Below are 19056 nucleotides of genomic sequence, written 5' to 3'. Positions count from 1 at the left end.
TGAGAGAGAGGAGGGGGTGGAAGAATTGAGAGAGAGGATGGGGGGGGAAGAATTGAGAGAGAGGAGGGGGAGAATTGAGAGGAGGGGGGGAAAGAATTGAGAGAGAGAGGGGGGAGAATTGAGAGAGAGGAGGGGGGGGGAAGAATTGAGAGAGGAGGGGGGGGAGAATTGAGAGAGAGGAGGGGGGGGGGAAATTGAGAGAGAGGAGGGGGGGAGAATTGAGAGAGAGGAGGGGGGGAGAATTGAGAGAGAGGAGGGGGTGGGAAAGAATTGAGAGAGGAGGGGGTGGGAAAGAATTGAGAGAGGAGGGGGGAAGATTTGAGAGAGGAGGGGGGAAGATTTGAGAGAGAGGATGGGGGGAAGATTTGAGAGAGGAGGGGGGGAAGATTTGAGAGAGGAGGGGGGGGAAGAATTGAGAGAGGAGGGGGGGGAAGAATTGAGAGAGAGGAGGGGGGAGAATTGAGAGAGAGGAGGGGGGGGAAGAATTGAGAGAGAGGAGGGGGGGAGAATTGAGAGAGGAGGGGGGGAAGAATTGAGAGAGGAGGGGGGGGAAGAATTGAGAGAGAGGAGGGGGGGGGAATTGAGAGAGAGGAGGGGGGGGAGAATTGAGAGAGAGGAGGGGGGGGAGAATTGAGAGAGAGGAGGGGGGGAGAATTGAGAGAGAGGAGGGGGGGAGAATTGAGAGAGAGGAGGGGGGGAAGAATTGAGAGAGGAGGGGGGGGAGAATTGAGAGAGAGGAGGGGGGGAGAATTGAGAGAGAGGAGGGGGGGAGAATTGAGAGAGAGGAGGGGGGGGAATTGAGAGAGAGGAGGGGGGAGATTGAGAGAGAGGAGGGGGGGAGATTGAGAGGAGGGGAGATTGAGAGAGGAGGGGGGAGAATTGAGAGAGGAGGGGGGGAGAATTGAGAGAGAGGAGGGGGGGAGAGATTGAGAGAGAGGAGGGGGGGGAGAATTGAGAGAGAGGAGGGGGGATTGAGAGGAGGTGAGGTGGGGGGGGGAGAATTGAGAGAGGGAGGGGGGGGAGATTGGTGGAGGGGGAGTTGAGAGGAGGGGGGAGATTGAGAGAGAGGGGGGGATTGAGAGAGATGAGGGGGAGATGGGAGAGGGGAGGGGGGGGAGATTGAGAGAGAGGAGGAGGGGGGGGGAGATTGGAGAGGGGAGGTGGGGTGTGTGGTTGTTGGTGGTGTGGGGGGGAGATTGTGAGAGTTGGTGGGGGGGATTGTGAGGTGGGGGTTTGGGGTGGGGGAGATTGGAGTGAGGAGGGGTTGGGGGGAGGTTTGTTGGGTGTGTGTTGGGGGTGTTGGGTGTGTGTGTGGTGGGGTGTTGGGTTGTGGTTGGGTGAGAGGTTGGGGGTTGGAGATTGAGAGAGTGGGGGGGTGGGGGTTTGGGTTTGTTGGGGTTGGGTGTGTTGTGGGTTGGGGGTTTGTGGGTTGTTGTGTTGTGGGGTTGTTGGTTGTGGGGGGATTGTTGGTGGTTGGGGTTTTGGTTGTTTGTGTTGGGTTTGGGTGTTGTGTTGTGTGGGGGGAGTTGGTGTGGGTGTGGGGTTGTGTGGTTGTGGGGGGGTGTTGTGAGGGTGGTTGGGGGGTTGTTGTTTGGGTGTTGGTGGTTTGGGTTTGTTTGGTTGTTTTGTGTTGGTTGTGGTTTGGGTTTGTGTGGTGTGGTTTGGGTTTTTGGGTTTTGGTGTGTTTGGGGTTGGTTGTGTTTGGGGGTTTGTGTTGGGGTTTGATTGTGTGTTGTGGGGGGGGATTGGTTTGTGTGTTTGGTGTTGGGTTTGTGGTTTGGTGTGTTGTTTGGGTGTTGGGGGGTGGGTTTGTGTGGTGGTGTGGGGGTGTTTGGTTGTTGGTGTTGGGTGGTTGGGTTGGTGTTTGGTGTTGTGGTTTGGGTTGGTGGTTTGGTTGTGTGGTGTTGGGGGGGTGTTTGGTGGAGTTGGGGTTGGGGTGTTTGGTGAGGGGGGGGGGGGGTGATTTGGTGTGGGGGGGGTTGGGTGATTGGTGTGTTGGTGTGGGGGGGAGATTGGAGTGTTGGGTGGGTGGTGGGGGGAGTGTGTGAGTGGGTGGGGGGAGTTTGGTGTGTGGGGGGGTGATTGAGTGTGTGGTTGGGTGGGGAGTTTGGTGGTGGTTGTTTGGTGGTGTTGTTTGGGTGTTGTGTGGGGTGTTGGGGAGTTTGGTGTGTGGTGTTGGGGTGGTTGTGTGGGTGTTGGGGGTGGGTGTTTGTGTGTGGGGGGGGGATTGGTTGGGTTGTGGGGGGATTGGGTGTTGGTGGGGGGGTTGTGTGTGTTTGGTGTTGGGGGGGATTGGTGTGTTGGTGGGGGGTTTTGGTGGTGTTTGGGGGTTGGGTGTTGGTTGGGGGGTTTGTGTGAGTGTTGGGTTGGTTGTGGGATGTATATAAGGAGGTGGATATATATAGGAGTTATTAGTGTTATGGATATATATGGGAATGTTTGGTATGGATTGGAGTCAATGTTATATAGATATTTGATGTGGGATATAAAAAAAATCGTCGTGCCCCGTCAGTACTTGGCGTTGGGTGCGGGGTTCCTCCTCCCAGTGTGCCAGCTGGGGCAGTGCAACAGCTAAGCCTGGCAGGGGTGCACAATGCCAATGTGTATGAGGGGGGGAAGCATGGTGCTGGGTCTCGGTGGTTTGGGGGGGGGGGTGGAGGGGTTGCACAAATGATAAAGTGTCTCAATGTAACACAGGCCCCCACCCCCTCTATATACAGGGACAGACACCCCCACTATCTACATGGACATCTCACCCCACATGAAGATAAATAAGGCCCATTACAATATGTATCCAGGATAACTCTTCTCTACCCGTCTCACTGGTTTATATCTTCATGTTCCCGTTCTTACGCAACCGAGGCAGAATTGGAGCATAATACTCTAACACACAGACCAGGAGAGTAAATAAATCGTGTTCCTGCCCCTGTGCACATGATGTGAAGTTACCAACTCCGTTAAAATGAAGGAGACCAAAATCCTAGAAGGCGCTTCGTAACTTTCCCACGTTTGGTGCAGAAAGGACCTACCTGAGGGGTTTCCTCCATTAGTACCCACACCTCATATCACATCTTTCTGCAGGTTTTCATATCTTTAACCAAACCAGATTAAAAAAAAAGAAATATTCCTAGGTGACGATTCAGGAACTCAAAAAAACTCATTATCTCCGCGCCGGAGAAGGTCCTACTCCTATTCATTATCTCCGCGCCCGAGGTCTTACTCCCATTCATTATCTCCGTGCCGGAGATCTTACTCCCATTCATTATCTCCGCGCCGGAGAAGATCTTACTCCTATTCATTATCTCCGCGCCCGAGGTCTTACTCCCATTCATTATCTCCGCGCCCGAGAAGGTCTTACTCCCATTCATTATCTCCGCGCCCGAGAAGGTCTTACTCCCATTCATTATCTCCGCGCCGGAGAAGGTCTTACTCCCATTCATTATCTCCGTGCCAGAGAAGATCTTACTCCCATTCATTATCTCCGCGCCGGAGATCTTACTCCCATTCATTATCTCCGCGCCGGAGAAGGTCTTACTCCCATTCATTATCTCCGCGCCGGAGAAGATCTTACTCCCATTCATTATCTCCGCGCCGGAGAAGATCTTACTCCCATTCATTATCTCCGCGCCGGAGAAGATCTTACTCCCATTCATTATCTCCGCGCCGGAGAAGATCTTACTCCCATTCATTATCTCCGTGCCGGAGAAGGTCTTACTCCCATTCATTATCTCCGTGCCGGAGAAGATCTTACTCCCATTCATTATCTCCGTGCCGGAGAAGATCTTACTCCCATTCATTATCTCTGCGCCGGAGAAGATCTTACTCCCATTCATTATCTCTGCGCCGGAGAAGGTCTTACTCCCATTCATTATCTCCGTGCCGGAGAAGATCTTACTCCCATTCATTATCTCTGCGCCGGAGAAGATCTTACTCCCATTCATTATCTCCGCGCCGGAGAAGGTCTTACTCCCATTCATTATCTCCGCGCCGGAGAAGATCTTACTCCCATTCATTTGACGGAAGTGAAACCTTCATACCGCACATGGAAGCAGTTTCACACCATATTTAAATCGAGTTGACAAACGGTTTGCCCGGTGCCCTCTAACAGATCTTGGATTGTACAGAAGAGGACAACAGGCTATGGACTTTCACAATGCTTTATTTACAAAACACTTTAAAAATATAATAAAAACAGAATTAAATAGTAACCAACGAAGCAGCTGCCGATTGTACCGTATGCTAAAACCCCAAAACATCCTCCGCACAATTCTTCGATTGAATTAGTAGTAGTCCAGTTATTGAAGCTTTGTCATCGGATAATGCATTTTGCGACAGCTGCATTTTAATGTTTAACAACCCCTAGAAAAGAACATGTAGTGGTGTATAGCTACAATGAGTAGGACTATACACGGCCTACATCCTAAAGTGTCTTCTACAAAGAACAAAATTCCATAAAACGTCAGAGAACTTCAATATTTAAATCGCTGACCGACGCTGCCCAACGCATGTCACCTCCAGTCCATAAGCAGTACCCTGCTATAGCAACATAGCGACAGAATGAAAGAGTTCCGATATAGAGGACTGGGAGGTGTTGAGAACGCCATACAGATGGCTCCATCTTTGAAGAGCTCTCTCGCGGGACCGTTAAACTGCGTCACAACCTAAGACGAATCTATCCGAGACTTCTCCCGGTGTAGCACAGCTGCTAAAACTCAGCACTATAATAAAACAGAGGCATATTCATATTCTGGGGCACGTCTTCCCTCACCCAGAAGCTGGGCTTTGTAAATAATTTATTGCTTTGCGGTAGACTTGGTTTTTTTGGAGCCCTGAAGAATTCTTGATGAGCCGTTACTGATCCGTCCTCTTGGACTCCAGGAGACCACGTCGCAGCTCTCCGCGGTTCCAGTGAATAGCTGACAGCGCGTCATAAATGCTGACTCTCTGAGGTATGCAAAACCCACCCCGCCAGGACCCTTGCCTCTTCAGCTCGTCACCAGACTGTCCCCTACGTGCGCCTCCTCTTGCTGGCGCTCGGGCTGGACGGGTTGCTGTTTGCGTTCAGCACTTTGTCCGTTACCCGGCTCCGCTTCCTCTTGTCCCCGGACTCCTTGGAACCCGATTCGGACAGAGTTCTCTCCTTCTCTTTCACGCTCGGTTTGTCCGACCCTTTCCCGGAGCTTCCCGAGGAGTTCCCGAACGCTGCAGAGGAAGAAATACGGAAAGCTAAAATATCTTTATTTGGTCCGACTTCTTTCAGCCTTACTTAGTTTATCTGCGTTTGATCTCGTTCCAGTTCTGGATCTGTATACTCTTCACTTCACTTATATTATATTATTACTGTTGGAACTGAATTTCTTAACCTATCACAAGAAACCAGTAAACACGGTTATATCCCCATCGAGTTATGGAGCAGCCAGTTACAATCGATTATTTTCTGCTGCGAAGGGGTTCAGAGAGGACGCTTAAAAAGGTCTTATTGCCAATTTTGGCTAAAACCTACAGCCTTGCAGGTTATCACACAGCCAATATATCCTCGGGTCGGTCGGTACCAGGGGAAAGGAAACCAGTCACGCACCTTCCTCGGAGATTGTGTGCAGATCCACTTCCTCTTTTATTTCCTCCTTCACCTCTTCCTCAGGGGCCACTTTTCTGACGGGACAGAGTGTGTGTTAGAGACGCTGCGGCTTCAGAAAGAATTATTAGAAGCCACAGTATGGATCCGGAGATCCGTGCGGCTTAGCCCTGGCACTGCCAGGCGGAACGCCAACAGATGGACAGCGCAAAGGGTTCAAGTGGCGGAAAACTGTGTATATATAAAACATCTGAGAAAAAGACAAGACAGGGATTGTTTTTGTTTTCAAGATTAAATCACACACTGGTATTATTATTTAATGCCGACATACCGGAAAACTAAAACGCCCCAATATGAAGACTAAATGGGAAAGATACTTGTGCAGTTCGGCGTCGACAACAAATGTGAGCGCAGCTTTTGGCTGCAATTTGCGCTGCGACTATCAGGTAAACCCAGGGAGTTTAGAGGCGCATAAGAGAATAAATATGCCCCTGATGCTTCCCAACAGAAGCAGGTAATGGTGAGGGCACAATGATGGGGTTTTGCCGGCGTGATGCATCTGCTGACCGCTCACCTTCCTTCACCTCATGGATTAGATCCTCGGGGAGGATGAAATTCTTCTCAGAGTTCGGGAAGGGGAGAATCTCGGATTCATGCTGGAAAAAGAAAAGAGACAGGAGCAAGAGAATTAAAGTATAATGAGGGTCAATGCAAAGAAAGCAGCATTAGGGAGCTTCTTCCGCACCTTTCTGATGGGTGTAATGGGGCGAGAGTTCAGAACTCCCACCTGGTCCCCAAATAAACGGAGATTCTCCAATGCACGGCTAGATCGGAATGGGACGTTTAGTCGTGAGGGTAGGGGTTGCTGGCATCACAAAACTGAAATGAAGCCCGGCTGGCTACCCCTAAATCCATGTAACTTGGACACCTATGTAATTCTTATTTCAACCAAATGTATTTAATATCTGGGGGAGAACAGGGAATGTATAATGCACTATGTATGCGAGAATGTATTCCAAATGCAATCCCCAAGTCTAGTTGAGCAAGCAATATGAGGTAAAGTGTTTGTGATCTATGTGTAAGCACTGTAACGTGATTTGGGAGTCAGTCCTGTAAAGTGTTAATTGGATTATGTGTATATTTGTATGGAGGGGACTCTGATTTAATCAGCTGAGGTTCCTGCAGATAAATGTGTATTGAGACAATGGTTAGGAGCGTGGAGGTGTTACAGACCTTTGGTGAGTGAGAGAGTGAACAATCAGTGATGGGGATGGGTACTTAGCACGCCAACCTAATCCATGCTCTGATTGTCCAGCAGCCCCCTCCCATGCAACGGATAGCCACAGAAGGCTATATAAGGGGTGCTGCTGATCAGAGAAGCAGATCTACCTTCAGAGAGCATCTGAGAGCAAGAGAGGCTAACAGAGACTGAGAGACACTCTGGGAAGAAGTGTGGAGATTCCCCAGAAGAGCATCTGAGAGCGTGAGAGACGGAGAGTTATTCTGTGAAGGAGTTTGGGTCTTGACAGTGACCAGCTAGATTTCAGAGGCTCTGCTGTGTGATCAGCATTCTGATTTCCTGGACGAGAAGCAGACAGGGCAAGCCTTCTTGCCTGCACCTAGCGAGGCTAGAGTCTACTCCCCAGGCCCCCAGTTGGTATAGTATCTTGTTTTGTGCATCTTTGTTTTGTCTGCTGGCGTGCCAGAATAAACCCCATATTATTCAACAACTTTGTCCTGTCTGGTGCTAGTGATCCCGGTGGGTTCGGTGTAAAAAATACTGGTCTCCCGGGACAGCCACCATAACTACTGACCGCATGGCGAGTCGCCACAGGTCACCTCCAGCGCCTCTCCCAGCCGGCACCTCCCCTGCAGTACCTCTCCCAGCCGCAGGGAGCCTTCACCGCAGCATGTCCTCAGCTCCTCTCCCAGCCGCAGGGCGCCTCCACCGCTTCGCCTCTCCCAGCCGCAGGGCGCCTCCACCGCATCGCATCTCCCAGCCGCAGGGCACCTCCCCTGCAGCATGTCCTCAGCTCCTCTCCAACCCACAGGGCCCCTCCCCTGCAGCATGTCCTCAGCACCTCTCCCAGCCGCAGGACACCTCTCCCCGCAGCGTGTCCTCAGCCCCTCTCCCAGCCGCAGGGAGATGCTGAGGACATGCTGCGGGGATGTGCCGGCTGGGAGAGGCAGCTGAGGACATGCTGCGAGGGAGGGGCCCTGCGGCTGGGAGAGGCACTGAGGACATGCTGCGGGGGAGGTGCCCTACGGCTGGGAGAGGCACTGCGGGGGAGGAGCCCTGCGGCTGGGAGAGGCACTGAGGACATGCTGCGGGGGATGTGCCGGCTGGGAGAGGCGCTGAGGACATGCTGCGGAAGAGGGGCCCTCCGGCTGGGAGAGGCACTGCAGGGGAGGTGCCCTGCGGCTGAGAGAGGCGCTGAGGACATGCTGCGGGGGAGGGGCCCTGCGGCTGGGAGAGGCGCTGAGGACATGCTGCGGGGGAGGGGCCCTGCGGCTGGGAGAGTCGCTGAAGACATGCTGCGGGGGAGGTGCCTGCGGCTGGGAGAGTCGCTGAGGACATGCTGCGGGGGAGGGGCCCTGCGGCTGGGAGAGTCGCTGAGGACATGCTGCGGGGGAGGGGCCCTGCGGCTGGGAGAGTCGCTGAGGACATGCTGCGGGGGAGGTGCCATGCGGGTGGGAGAGGCGCTGAGGACATGCTGCGGGGGAGGTGCCATGCGGCTGGGAGAGGCGCTGAGGACATGCTGCGGGGAGGTGCCCTGTGGCTGGGAGAGGCGCTGAGGATATGCTGCGGGGGAGGTGCCCTGTGGCTGGGAGAGGCGCTGAAGACATGCTACGGGGGAGGTGCCCTGTGGCTGGGAGATGCGCTGAGGACATGCTGCGGGGGAGGTGCCCTGCTGCTGGGAGAGGCGCTGAGGACATGCTGCGGGGGAGGGGCCCTGTGGCTGGGGGAGGTGCTGAGGACATGCTGCGGGGGAGGTGCCCTGCGGCTGGGGGAGGTGCTGAGGACCATGCTGCGGGGGAGGTGCCCTGCGGCTGGGAGAGTCGCTGAGGACATGCTGCGGGGGAGCTGCGGCTGGGGGAGGTGCTGAGGACATGCTGCGGGGGAGGTGCCCTGCGGCTGGGAGAGTCGCTGAGGACATGCTGCGGGGGAGCTGCGGCTGGGGGAGGCGCTGAGGACATGCTGCGGGGGAGGTGCCCTGCGGCTGGGAGAGGCGCTGAGGACATGCTGCGGGGAAGGTGCGCGGCTGGGGAGAGGCGCTGAGGACATGTTGCGGGGGAGGTGCCCAGCAGCTTGGGGAGGTGCTGAGGACATGCTGCGGGGGAGGGGCTCTGCTGCTGGGAGAGGGCTGAGGACATGCTGTGGGGGAGGGGCCCTGCGGCTGGGAGAGTCGCTGAGGCTATGCTGCGTGGGAGGTGCCCTGCGGCTGGGAGAGTCGCTGAGGATATGCTGCGGGGGAGGTGCCCTGCGGCTGGAAGAGGCACTGAGGACATGCTTCGGGGGAGGTGCCCTGCGGCTGGGGGAGGCGCTGAGGACATGCTGCGGGGGAGGTGCCCTGCGGCTGGAAGAGGCACTGAGGACACGCTTCGGGGGAGGTGCCTTGCGGCTGGGAGAGGCGTCGAGGACATGCTGCGGCGGAGGGGCCTGCGGCTGGGAGAGGCGCTGAGGACATGCTGCGGGGAGGTGCCCTGTGGCTGGGAGAGGGGCTGAGGACACGCTGCGGGGGGAGGTGCCCTGCGGCTGGAAGAGGCACTGAGGACATGCCTTTGGGGGAGGTGCCTGGCTGGAAGAGGCACTGAGGACATGCTGCAGGGGAGGTGCCTGGCTGGGAGAGGCGCCGAGGACATGCTGCGGGGAGGGGCCCTGTGGCTGGGAGAGTGGCTGAGGACATGCTGCGGGGGAGGTGCCCTGCGACTGGGAGAGGCGCCGAGGACAAGCTGCGGGGGACGTGCCCTGCGGCTGGGAGAGGCGCTGGTGGCGAGGTGACCTCAGTAGTTATGGCGGCGGAGCGCCAGTGACAATTTGGCCGCGGCCAGACGTCCTACACCGCAGCTAGATGGGAATGCTTGCAGTTTGATGCCCGTGTGTTAGGACTGACGATGTATATCCTGGTATCACACGCTGCGGGGGAGGTGCTTTATCTTCCAGCGCCCACAAACACTTCCCCAAATAAAGACCAGACATGGTTACTTTGTATACAGGTACACAATCTGCTCCCAGTTACCGTTCACCTCTTAGCGCCTCTCGGGTGTGAAGTAGACAAGAAAATGACTAGTGTTTCTGTGCTAGAGGAGCTGTTCTGTGAGGGGCATCAGGGCGAGCCTGCTCCATGTGATCTCGCTGTTAAAATGACTAAGTTCTCTGTGTTTTGCTTGCGTCTGCACCAACTGTAATAAACATGTCATACAAATATCTTACAGGTGGTTAGTAATAGTCAGACAGCCTGTACGTACAGAAGCAACGAGACAGAGCAGGTACAGATCGTTGTACAGCTCACGGTTTGTATTACTGATAACTCCGGCCTAATCCGGATACATGAATCCCCGCCCAAAACACTGATCGGAAGAACTTGATGCTTATCGACACTTGCTTAAAACGGCTCACAACAGTTTAATTTTACAGCAGAACTGTGCAATGTGCCTCTTTATAACAGCCCCTATGCGGAGGAGATGCAGCTGTGGGATGTTTTAATGGCAGAATGAAGAAACACAGGCCATTTCTATCACTGTAGGTTGGTACGCAGGCAGGGTTCCCTCGCGGTCTCATACACAGGACAGTCCCCGTGTTACTCACCAGAGCCTGCATGTCATACATAGTGCGCAGATGCTCCCAGATGACCTTGGAGGAGATCTGCCGCCCGATGTTCTGGCTGAACTTGTCACGGATACAAATCATGTGGAAGTGACGGTTCACTCCTGCGTGGAGCAGAGAAAGGGTTAAAACAAAAATCACAGGACTGTGTGTGGGATATAGATATATATCTCCAAATAAAGTAGTGTCCTGTCTGGGTGCTAACCGCTGGGGACTAGAATACAGAAAAGATGGAAGCAGGATCTCCAGGACTTGGAGAAATAAAGTTTATTGCAAAACTATCAACGTTTTGGCTCTCTACAGGACCAAAAAAAAGGAACGGGGAAAGGGACAGGCGAATACCTATTCACCGACGGGAGAATACTTTATTCACCGACGGGAGAATACTTTATTCACCGACGGGAGAATACTTTATTCACCGACGGGAGAATACTTTATTCACCGACGGGAGAATACTTTATTCACCGACGGGAGAATACTTTATTCACCGACGGGAGAATACTTTATTCACCGACGGGAGAATACCTGTGCAAGATGCTTGTTCGGATTGTCAGTCTCACCAATGAAATACACATGAACACAGCAACAGTTGTTAATCAAATACAGTTTATTGGTCACTTAGCTTTGGGTTTCACATACGGCTTGCAGCAACCAGGATACCACACATACAGCCAGGGGACCCCCGTCATCTCACGGAAGCCTGGCGAATATTTTCTGTGATCACTTTTGTCACGCACACAAAACCAAACAAACTCTCCGTTCGGTCTGCCAAGGGTGAAGGTCTGTTAATTTGGTGCGCAGGACCAATGTGAATTCAGGAAAAAAGGCCCCGGAAATGGGGGGCCAACTATGCTTTCGAACGCAACACATTATTTTATGGAACCTAATTTTTTATTCCAGACAAAAGTATTCGTTATTTCAGCAAACGTAGACATTTTTACTAAGAGACAAGAATGAACTCATTACAGTATATGCCTAGGCCATCAGAAACAGGGCAACCTCATTCTCCAACACAAATAGTAAACTGCTTACAACCTTCTAGTCAAATGCAAAGCAGTTTTAATAGGACAAACAGCAGAAGCAGGTACAACTTTTCAGCTCCTTTCCGGGCCTTTCTTCAGAAGCAAATACCAAACTTAAGCACATCTATATAGCCACGACTTGGCGGCAAAAATGTAATTAGCCAGGTGAATTTATATACACGTATTATAGTACTACAACATGGGGAATCAAATGTACTCGTACATTTCTATACCTACCCACACCATTGGAATACACTCCCACTCCACACACACCTTTTGTAAAGCGCTGTATACACTGTGGGCGCTTTATAAATTTATATACACACACACTCTCTCTCTCTTACATTCAGGGACTATTTAACACATCCAGTCATAAAACACATACTACACAGGGGGTAGGGATAGGTTTCAATCACAGATTACATTCCAGGACGCGCTGTTTTTAAGTAAAACCCTTGCCGGCTTTATTCAATGTAACATCGCCCGAAGAAGAGATCAGTGTATCTCGAAAGCTCGCACAAATAAAAGCATTTCGTTAGCTACAGAACGGTATCATCTATTAATTTTTGAGATATATATATATATATATACACACACACTGTATATACATACACACTGCACTCCAACCCAGTAATAGTTCCTGTATATAGATAGAAACACCATGTTTCTCTCCCTCTGTTCTGCTGCAGCACATCGCACTACTTCATTCCTCAAATCTATAATAATCATATTACATACATCGCCCTGCACCCTGCGTGTCCCCGGCCCTGCACCCTGCGTGTCCCCGGCCCTGCGTGTCCCCCTGCACCCTGCGTGTCCCCGGCCCTGCACCCTGCGTGTCCCCGGCCCTGCACCCTCCGTGTCCCCGGCCCTGCGTGTCCCCGGCCCTGCGTGTCCCCCTGCACCCTCCGTGTCCCCGGCCCTGCACCCTCCGTGTCCCCGGCCCTGCACCCTGCGTGTCCCCCTGCACCCTCCGTGTCCCCCTGCACCCTCCGTGTCCCCCTGCACCCTCCGTGTCCCCGGCCCTGCACCCTCCGTGTCCCCGGCCCAGCACCCTCCGTGCCCCGGCCCTGCACCCTGCGTGGCCTCGGCCCTGCGTGTCCCCGGCCCTGCACCCTCCGTGGCCCCGGCCCTGCACCCGGCGTGGCCCCGGCCCTGCACCCGGCGTGGCCCCGGCCCTGCACCCGGCGTGGCCCCGGCCCTGCACCCGGCGTGGCCCCGGCCCTGCACCCGGCGTGGCCCCGGCCCTGCACCCGGCGTGGCCCCGGCCTTGCACCCTGCTTGGCCCCGGCCCTGCACCCTGCGTGGCCCCGGCCCTGCGTGTCCCCGGCCCTGCACGGCCCGGCAGTAAGATGTACTCGAGCCCGGGGATCGCTGCGGCCTGCGCTTACCGACGGGTTTGTGTCCGAGCATTGCATGGAAAAGGCAGACCTCCACCTCCGGGCTCCACAGCACCGGCTCCTCCCCGGGTGGGGGCTCCGGCCTCTCCACCACGCCGACCCCGGCCTCCGCTTCACCCATCGCCGCAGCCACTGCTGGGACACACCGGGGAGCAGCGGCCTCCAGCGGGGGGCTGAGGTACTGCACCCACCACAGCGACACCACGCGAGGGCCGGAGGTACTGCTCTCAGCACAGCGACACTTAGTGTGAGGCTGTGGTACTGCACCCAGGACCGCGACACCTAGCGGGGGCCTGAGGTACTGCACCTCGCACAGCGACACCAAGTGGGGGGATGAGGTACTGCACCCAGCACAGTGACACCACGCGGGTGTCGGAGGTACTGCACCCAGGACAGCGACACTTAGTGGGAGGCTGAGGTACTGCACCCAGCACAGCGACACCACGTGGGGGGCCTGAGGTACTGCACCCAGGACAGCGACACCTAGCGGGGGCCGGAGGTACTGCACCTTACACAGCGACACCACGCCGGGGGCTGAGGTACTGCACCCAGCACAGTGACACCACGCGGGTGTCGGAGGTACTGCACCCAGGACAGCGACACTTAGTGGGAAGCTGAGGTACTGCACCCAGCACAGCGACACCACGTGGGGGGCCTGAGGTACTGCACCCAGGACAGCGACACCAAGTGGGGACCGGAGGTACTGCACTCAGCACAGTGACACCTAGCAGGGGGGCCTAAGGTACTGCACCTAGCACAGCGACACCCTGTGGGGGGCTTGTGGTACTGCACCTAGCACAGCAAGACCCAGCGGGTGGCCTGAGGTACTGCACCCAGCACAGCGACACCTGGTGGGGGGCTGAGGTACTGCACCCAGCACAGCGACACCTAGCAGGGGGCCTGAGGTACTGCACCCAGCACAGAAAAACCCAGCACCGCGACACCTAGCTGGGGCCTGAGGTACAGCACCCAGCACAGCGACACCTAGTGGGGGGCTGAGGTACTGCACCCAGCACAGCGACACCTAGCAGGGGGCCTGAGGTACTGCACCTAGCATAGAAAATACCAGCACCGCGACACCTAGCGGGGGCCTGAGGTACTGCACCCAGCACAGCGACACCTAGTGGGGGTCTGAGGTACTGCACTCAGCACAGCGACACCTAGTAGGGGGCCTGAGGTACTGCACCCAGCACAGCAAAACCTAGAGGAGGGCTGAAGTACTGCATCCAGCACAGCAAAACCCGGCACAGCGACACCTAGTGGGGGCTAGAGATCCTGCACCCAGCACAGCAAAACCCAGCACCGCGACACCTAGTGGGGGCCTGAGATCCTGCACACAGCACAGCAAAACCTAGGGGAGGGCTGAAGTACTGCATCCAGCACAGCAAAACCCAGCACAGCGACACCTAGCAGGTGGCCTGAGGTACTGAACCCAGCATAGCAAAACCCAGCACCGCGACACCTAGTGGGGGCCTGAGGTACTGCACCCAGCATAGCAAAACCCAGCACGCAACACCTAGTGGGGGTCTGAGGTACTACATCTAGCACCTAGCACAGCGAGACCCAGCGGGGGGCCTGAGGTACTGCACCCAGCACAGTGACACCTAGTGGGTGGCTGAGGTACTGCACCCAGCACAGTGACACCTGGCAGGGGGCCTGAGGTACTGCACCCAGCACAGCGACACCTAGTGGGGGGCTGAGGTACTGCACCCAGTACAGTGACACCTAGCATGGGGCCTGAGGTACTGCACCCAGCACAGCGACACCTAGTGGAGGCCTTAGGTACTGCACTCCGCACAGCGACACCTAGCGGGGGCCTGAGGTACTGCACCCACCATAGCGACACCTAGTGGGGGGCTGAGGTACTGCGCCCAGCACAGTGACAGCTAGCAGGGGGCCTGAGGTACTGCACCCAGCACAGAAAAACCCAGGGGAGGACTGAAGTACTGCACCCAGCACAGCAAAACCCAGCACACCGACACCTAGCAGGGGACCTGAGGTACTGCACCCAGCATAGCAAAACCCAGCACCGCAACACCTAGTGGGGGTCTGAGGTACTACACTTAGCACAGCGACACCTAGTGGGGGGTTGAGGTACTGCACACAGCACAGCAACACCTAGCAGGGGGCCTGAGGTACTGCACCCAGCACAGCGACACCCAGCGGAGGGGCTTTTGGTACTTCACCTAGCACAGCGACACCAAGTGGGGGACTAAAGTACTGCACCCAGCACAGCGACACTTTGTGGGGGACTGGGGGGGACTGTACCCAGCACAGCGACATCTAGCAGGCATATAATTGTGTAGCTCTGCAATGTCTGCTAACGTGCAGGCAGCTGCGTGAAACACGTAAGAGGACTTTCCCTTGCTGATTTTATGTGCCAATAAAATGTATTTTTTGTACTAGTAGACGGCAGCCCGGTTATATATATTTTTTCCCTTAAGGCAGTTGCACCGTCTCACAACTCAACCTCTACAGCGTATAGGTATGATTGCAATTGTGTAAGGGGTTAATATTAACCCGTGGAAAGTACCTTGCGCAGGAGAAAGGTGAATTGGCTGAGTAGCCGTGTGTATTAACAAAACAAGAAAAAACACAAAAGCGCACCAAGATGAGAGATAGATATTGTATTAGCAACAAATAATAAAATTAGTAACTTACATATAAAATTTCTTTAATAATCCCCGATTCTGGTGTCTATCACAGGAGTAGGGCATCACATAGGAAGTATGAAGGGTAATCTCAGTTCTGAGAGATCAGACCCGCACACGTGGAGGACAGGAGAGTGAACAGAGACAGCCCCAGCGCGCGGGTCTGATCTCTCAGAACTGAGATTACCCTTCATACTTCCTATGTGATGCCCTACTCCTGTGATAGACACCAGAATCGGGGATTATTAAAGAAATTTTATATGTAAGTTACTAATTTTATTATTTGTTGCTAATACAATATCTATCTCTCATCTTGGTGCGCTTTTGTGTTTTTTCTTGTTTTGCTGATATTGGTATCACCATCGGGGTTCCGGTGGAGACCACATTTGGAGGTGGGGGAGACACCTCATAAACACAGAAGCAGCAAAAGAACTGAGAGGGACCAACACTCCAAGTTTAAAGAGCCAGAGCGCGGACTGAACTTTTCACAGCCGTGTGTATTAACCCTGGTTGCATATCTACATCACATGCTCACTCGCGCGCTGTCTGTGACAGGTGGTATATGGGGACGGAGTGCGGGGAGATATTGTTCATTTGACGGACCTTTGCGAAGGAGAAAGGTGGGACCACTAGAGAGCTGCGTATTAACCCTTGTCCCGCATGCAGGTCACGTGCTCACAGGTGTGCCATCTGTCTCTCTCTCTCTCTCTCTCTCCGCTTGTTACATTATTTTCAATGTTTTGTAACTGTGTCCTACCTCTTCTCTCCTTCTCCCACTCTTTCCTTTCCTCTCTCCTCCCCCTCTCTCCTTCCCACCCCCTCTCTCCTTCCCCCTATCTCCTACCCCCCTCTTTCCCTCCTTCCCCCTCTCTCTCTCCTTCCCTCTCTCCTTCCCCCTCTCTCTCCTTCCCACTCTCTTTCTCCTCCCCCCACTCTCTCTCTTTCCTCCATCTCTCTCTCCTTCCCCCCTCCTCTCTCTCCTTCTCCCCTCTTCTCTCTCCTCCCCCTCTCTTTCCGCCCCCCCCCTTTCTGACCCCTCTCTCCTTCCCCCCTCTCTCTAATTTCCTCGTCTCTCTAATTTCCTCCTCTCACTCTCATTGCCCCTTCTCTTTCTCCTTCCTCCCCTCTCTCCGTAACCCCTCTATTTCCCTCTCTCCTTCCCCCTCTTACTCCTTTCTCATTCCCCCCCCTCTCTCTCCTTTGCCCTTTCTCTCTCTCTTCCCCCCCCCCCCCCATCTCTATGTGGCTTATTTACCAATTGCCCAAAATTAATTCTCAATTGAATTCAACATGACATTTTCGCTAAAAAACATCCCAAGCTGCTGGTTCTGCGGATATAGAATAAACCCCTATACAGTATGTGCAGCCTGTAACCCCTATACAGTATGTGCAGCCTGTAACCCCTATACAGTATGTGCAGCCTGTAACCCTTGTATAACCCTACTTAGAGCTTGTTACCCAGAGATCTGCCCAGCCCATGGGATGGCTCTGAGCCCTCAATGCTGCTCCCAATTTGGAAAGATTTGTGATCATCCTTCTAGCCCTTCTCTTGGCTCCTAAACTTTATGCCAGCTGTGAAATACGGACTGTCAAAGTCCATTATTATCTGCACTTTACTAGTGTCAGGACCACACACTTTCCAAATGGGAAAACTTCATAAAAAGGTGCATTAAAATCTGTGCCTGCTGGCAGCATTGTTACTGTGTGTCTGTGAATCTGATAAACAGGGTCTTTTTTTTTTTTTTTTTATCAGGGACAGGCTCAAAAAGTCCTGGGCTTATATCTAATATAGGCTGACCTCCTGACTGCAGAGTATCTGGGACAGGCTCAGACAGTCCTGGGACTATATCTAATGTAGGGTATTTTTTATTATAAAAACCAAAACAATTTTACAAACATATCAATACAAAAGCAACAAACTTAAAATATACAATTTTAACATCTTATTTACACTATATACAGAAAACATTGACATACTTATATCTGAACACCCGCCTATCTTCTCTCCCAGGACTTTATAACCCACCTCTCCCCCTCCATCTGGTGACCCCCGACTGCAGAGTATCAGGGACAGGGTCAGACAGTCCTGGGTTTATCTACCCTACAACATTAACCTAAGCCGAACCCTGAGAGATACAAATAGGAACTGTAACTGTGTCTGTCCCTGATTGTATGAGTTACAGTAACAAGCTTTCAAACCTCACAGGGTTCTTCTCGGCAGTAAAAGACAGTAATAACAATAATAATAACAATAATAATAGCGTGTTCTTGTATAGCGCTGCTAGTTTTACGTAGCGCTTTACAGAGACAGTGAGAGATTAACACCTTCTTTGCCTCTCTGTCTGCAACGGGGTTAACAGACCACCGCTGAAAGAGTGGCAGCGCACCTAGCATCAATCCTGCTGTAGTTTAACAACCTTCCCCATGTCGGCCGGTCGGAGTTCACGCTGAACGGCGCACACGGCGCCGGCGGTCGCCATGGTAACTCGATGCGTTTGAGAGGCTGGCATATTGATGGCATCTGGGTGGCATTTGGGGAAGCGAGTCCCTCTGTGCATGTTGTTTTGGGGACGGGGTGAGCTGCATTTGGACTTCCCTCTGTTCTGGTTTGTTACAGGAGTTGGACGCAAACACGAGCTTTCTGGAGTAGAATAGAACGCGTCGGGTCTGCCTCTCGCCGTCTCCCATCGGTTTTTATTTGACCCTTTGGAATAAGAAAATTTTCCGGGATTGGCGCTCGTGTGCCCAGATAAAGTAACTCTTTCACTGCCTGAAGTGCCTGCCAACACCAGACATTGCCGTCGGTTATCAGTAACCAAAGATATTCCTCTTGGGTTTGCGAGACAGCGGTCTGCTCCGTTTGAAGTATTTTTGCTGGCATCACTCTTGCTCTGGAAGCAGCGGGACTGCCTCTCCAAGGACCAAGACGAACCAACGGAAGTGACACGCTTAAATCAGCAGTTTAAGCAATATCCGACGTGTGTTTTTTAATAAATCAGTTCTGTACTGTGAGAAAATACTTGTAGCATTAAAAAATATATATGTTTTCAAGACATTTTTAATGTTTCTAATGTAGGAAGCATTTCCAAAGTCACAGCCCCTTCCCCTTCTGATAGGCTCTGGCTCTTGAGCCCCGTCCTCTCTCTAGCAGTGCACCAATTGTTTCTAGTAACTGCCCAGCCAATCATATTCCAGGACTACATTGCCCACAATGCTGTACAAGAACTGAATTAAATAACCCGGAGCAAGCCCTTCCCTGTTATCAGAACTGACATTTTTAATGTATTATAATGTAACAACCATTTTTTTGGTTCTATAGCAACCATTTACAAAGTCACATCCCCCTCCTCTTCTGAAACAGGCTCTGACACTCCCCTTTTTTTTATCCCTGCCTCTAGCAGTGCACCAATTGTATCTAGTGACTGCCTGCATATGATCTTCCCCACAGATCATTGCATCTTTGGTCCTCTTCTGCTGCACTGACAGCCATTTAGTGAACCCCCGAGTCATATCTTAGCCGATCGATCACAGGAGAACGGATCGATCGGCAACTTAGCTAATTACTTATCATTGTGGGGAT

The 19056-nt window shown here is 53.4% G+C and overlaps 3 protein-coding genes across 3 annotated transcripts in view; all 3 read right to left on the bottom strand.

Moving 5' to 3' along the window:
• COL9A3 (collagen type IX alpha 3 chain) overlaps nt 1-3047 on the bottom strand; it is a 36773-nt gene extending 33726 nt beyond the window's left edge. Inside the window, exon 1 of the mRNA XM_075572610.1 lies at nt 3030-3047. Within this exon, the coding sequence (XP_075428725.1) occupies nt 3030-3047 (18 nt within the window). The remainder of the gene's footprint in view (nt 1-3029) is intronic.
• Nucleotides 3048-3107: 60 nt separating this feature from the next.
• On the bottom strand, nt 3108-4931 carry LOC142466955 (uncharacterized). The gene is made up of 2 exons (XM_075572609.1): nt 4801-4931; nt 3108-4029 (listed from the first exon to the last, which is right to left on the bottom strand). Exons 1-2 carry the CDS (start codon nt 4929-4931, stop codon nt 3108-3110), a joined length of 1053 nt encoding a protein of 350 aa, XP_075428724.1.
• Nucleotides 4556-13022, bottom strand: MRGBP (MRG domain binding protein). The gene is made up of 5 exons (XM_075571438.1): nt 12817-13022; nt 10386-10507; nt 6150-6231; nt 5579-5653; nt 4556-5202 (listed from the first exon to the last, which is right to left on the bottom strand). The coding sequence occupies exons 1-5, from the start codon at nt 12944-12946 to the stop codon at nt 5009-5011; spliced, it is 603 nt and encodes a 200-aa protein (XP_075427553.1). The 5' UTR covers nt 12947-13022; the 3' UTR covers nt 4556-5008.
• Between the last annotated feature and the right edge of the window lie 6034 nt (nt 13023-19056).

The sequence above is a fragment of the Ascaphus truei genome, chromosome 15, assembly GCF_040206685.1.
Source record: "Ascaphus truei isolate aAscTru1 chromosome 15, aAscTru1.hap1, whole genome shotgun sequence".
Classification (NCBI taxonomy): Eukaryota; Metazoa; Chordata; class Amphibia; order Anura; family Ascaphidae; genus Ascaphus; species Ascaphus truei.
Note: the sequence above shows the minus strand (reverse complement) of the source record. Positions and strands in the feature narration are given on the sequence as shown.